We start from the raw sequence: 3315 nt of genomic DNA, 5'->3' as shown, positions 1-3315 counted from the left end.
CAGCAGAGAAATGCTGCTGACTCCAAGGTAGACTACTACAGCTGTGTAACAGGGGTGGGAGGCTACTCTACAGTTAACAGAGTACAGATGGAGGAGCCCAAGAAGGTAAATCTCATTTAGATCTTAAACCACATAGGAGTTTGAAGAAGGCAGGGAGGACTGGTTCAGGGTTAACAACCTGACTCCTCTTAAAAGTGCCCTGCAACAACATGTGAACATGAGGTCAGGACTGATCTAGAAGGGAGTATATTCTCCTTTTGATAGGGCCCAGCCCTAGCTAGCTGGAAACCCAAGGTAAATTGGGTTTTCCTAGGCCCACAAAGGAACCTAGCTATACTCCTACCTGTTGAATTTCCTCTATCTCCACACAGAGAGGCTGTACAGGGATCCAATTTGCATGACCCTTGACACTGGCTTTCACTTCATCCAGAAACTCCGTTGGCAGCCTGCAAAAACAGTCAAATATCCATCCTCTTCTGCACTACACTTATGTTTAAGGCCTAAATATACAACCTAAGCTCAGTACCTAACAAACAGGAACTGCCAGGCTGCCTCAGGCCAGCTTGCCTACTGTCCCCTCTCCAGAAGTGTCTGGTCCTAGATAGTTTAGAGCAGTGAGGGCCAACCTTTTCTGATAGGTGTGCCACAAATTAAGCCCCGTGCCCTCCCTGAATGTCACTCCAGTCTGCTTCCCCTGCCCAATCCCACAGCTATTTCTACTCCCTGCCCTGTGCTCCCTGCCAGATCTGCTGTTCTGTTTTGTTCCCTGCCCCATTTGCTGCTGTCCTGCTTGCCCTCTCCCCAAGTTGTTGCATGCCACACAGGGAGGATGCCTATGTCAAACATAGCATGTGTGCTGTAAATTCCCCCATCCTCTCCCCCCAAGTTTGAAAGGTGCAGGAAACCTCATAGCAGGACAGTCTGCCTTTTAAAAGAGCCTCATCTCTGATAAGTAGGGCTTAAGATGAGATTAATGCCTGAAGCAGGAGATAGCCTCTCTCTTCCCAAACCCTTTTGGCATTCACTAGTTAACTTGGGCAGACAGGTGGTTAGGAGGGTCACTCTGAAGTCAGACAGAAGGTAGGGCAGAGGGGCACCTTATAGATGCACACACAGTTAGTATCTGACAAAGTAAACTGCTGTTTATGATAGCTGATGCCTCTCCAAATTAGTCTTTAAAAGGTACCACTCTGCCCTGCCTTCTGTCAGGAAATACTTGTTACCCACATAAATATCTAGTCCCTCTTTGAATGTTACTAAACCCTGGGTCTCAGCACCACCTCCTGGCATGGAGTCCCACCACGGGACCCAAATGCAGAGAGATTTATAACTGGATCTTAGTTTTATAAACATAATCATCTCCCCGCCCCCCCTTCCCAACCCTGCCTTTCCTGAGGGTGAAGACACACATAATTATACAGATATCAAATTATATTGGCAGTCTCCTGCAGTTATAAGAGTATAGCAAAACTGCTGTAGCTATCCCTGTTTCATTCGGGCCTTCATTACTTTGAGTCTCTTACTAATATCCCCTTCCTCACCACCCCCCAAACTATTGATATATTGTTTTTAAAGGAACATTTTTAGTGTCTGAGATCAAATTAGCCAAATCAGGTCCAAATCCATTTGAATCATTCAAAAACCATACATGGCCCAGCTACTGGCAAGTATCCTCCACCCCCGCCTGGGGCTTCAGATGCCTGCTAAAGGATTTGGAATTATTCTATGTGGTAGGAGCATTCCCAGCAGGTCAAGGGAAGTAATTATTTATATTATTATTTCATAGACATCAGGGCTGGAAGGGACCTCGGAAGATCATCGAGTCCAGCCCCCCGCCCAAAGGGCAGGAAGTCAGCTGGGGTCATAGGATCCCAGCAAGATAAGCATCCAGTTTCATCTTGAAGGTGTTCAATGAAGGCACTTGAACCACCTCCGGTGGGAGGCTGTTCCAGACCTTGGGGGCTCGGACAGTAAAGAAATTCTTCCTTAGGTCCAGCCTGAAATGATCTTGAAGTAGTTTGTGACCATTCAACCTCGTCATCCCTTGGGGCGCTCTGGTGAACAAACGTTCCCCCAGATGCTGGTGGTCACCCCTGATAAACTTGTAGTTGGCCATCAGATCACCCCTGAGCCTGCGCTTTTTCAGGCTAAAGAGCCCCAGGGCTCTCAGCCTGTCATCGTAGGGTCTGCTTCCCTGACCTCTGATCATGCGCGTGGCTCTTCTCTGGACTCTCTCAAGCTTCTCCACATCCTTTTTGAATTGTGGAGCCCAAAACTGGACACAGTACTCCAGCTGCGGCCTCACTAAGGCCGAGTACAGGGGGAGAATGACGTCCCGGAATTTGCTTGAGAAGCATCTATGGATGCAAGCCAGTGTTTTGGTTGCTTTACTAGCCGCCGCATCGCATTGCAGGCTCATGTTCATCTTGTGGTCAATGATGACCCCCAAGTCTCTTTCTTCCATAGTGCTAACCAACATAGCACTGCCGAGCCTATTATATTATTATATCACTGGTGAGACCACATCTGGAGTACTGTATCCAGTTTTGGGTCCCCCACTATAGAAAAGATGTGAAAAAGTTGGAGAGAGTCCAGCAGAAGGCAACAAAAATGGTTTGGGGGCTGGGGCACATGACTTCTGAGGAGAGGCCAAGGAAACTGGATTTACTTAGTGTGCAGAAGAAAAACTGAGGGGGATTTGATAGCAGGCTTTAACTACCTGAAGGTTGATTCCAAAGAGGATGGAGCTAGAATGTTCTCAGTGGTGACAGATAACAAAATAAGGAGCAATGGTCTCAAGCTGCAGCAAGGGAGGTTTAGATTGGATATTAGGAAAAACTCTCATTAGGAGGGTAGTAAAGCACTGGAACAGGTTACCCAGAGGGGTGATGGAATCTCCATCCTTGGAGGTTAAGGTCCGGCTTGACAAAGTCCTGGCTGGGATGATCTAGTTGGGGATGGTCCTGCTTTGAGCAGGGGGTTGGACTAGATGTGACCTCCTGAAGTCCCTTCCAACCCTCATTTTCTATGGTTCTATGACCATCTGTCCTCCAAGCTGTAGAACTTCACTCCCTGTGTTTAGCACTGTAACTTGGTTTGACCCCAAAGGCTTTGCCCCAGAAAAGCATCTGGTCTTGATCTAAAGGTACTGAAAAGTGGAGAATCCTCCATGTCCCTTGGGAGCTTGTCTCCCTTGCCAAGAAAAGCATACATGTCCTTTTCTCATTTGAATTAGCCTGGTTTTAATTACTGGTCACTGGAGCCGATTTTACCTTTCTCCATTAGGTTTGTGAGCTATTTTGTACCCTGGAATTT

At 47.4% G+C, this 3315-nt stretch overlaps 1 protein-coding gene across 1 annotated transcript in view; it reads right to left on the bottom strand.

The window, feature by feature from the left end:
- CCDC155 (coiled-coil domain containing 155) overlaps positions 1-3315 on the bottom strand; it is a 27998-nt gene that overhangs the window by 10521 nt on the left and 14162 nt on the right. Inside the window, exon 13 of the mRNA XM_025196527.1 lies at positions 344-446. Within this exon, the coding sequence (XP_025052312.1) occupies positions 344-446 (103 nt within the window). The remainder of the gene's footprint in view (positions 1-343; positions 447-3315) is intronic.

This window comes from Alligator sinensis, unplaced genomic scaffold (assembly GCF_000455745.1).
Source record: "Alligator sinensis unplaced genomic scaffold, ASM45574v1 scaffold647_2, whole genome shotgun sequence".
Classification (NCBI taxonomy): domain Eukaryota; kingdom Metazoa; phylum Chordata; order Crocodylia; family Alligatoridae; genus Alligator; species Alligator sinensis.
This window is presented reverse-complemented; position numbering and strand designations above follow the sequence as displayed.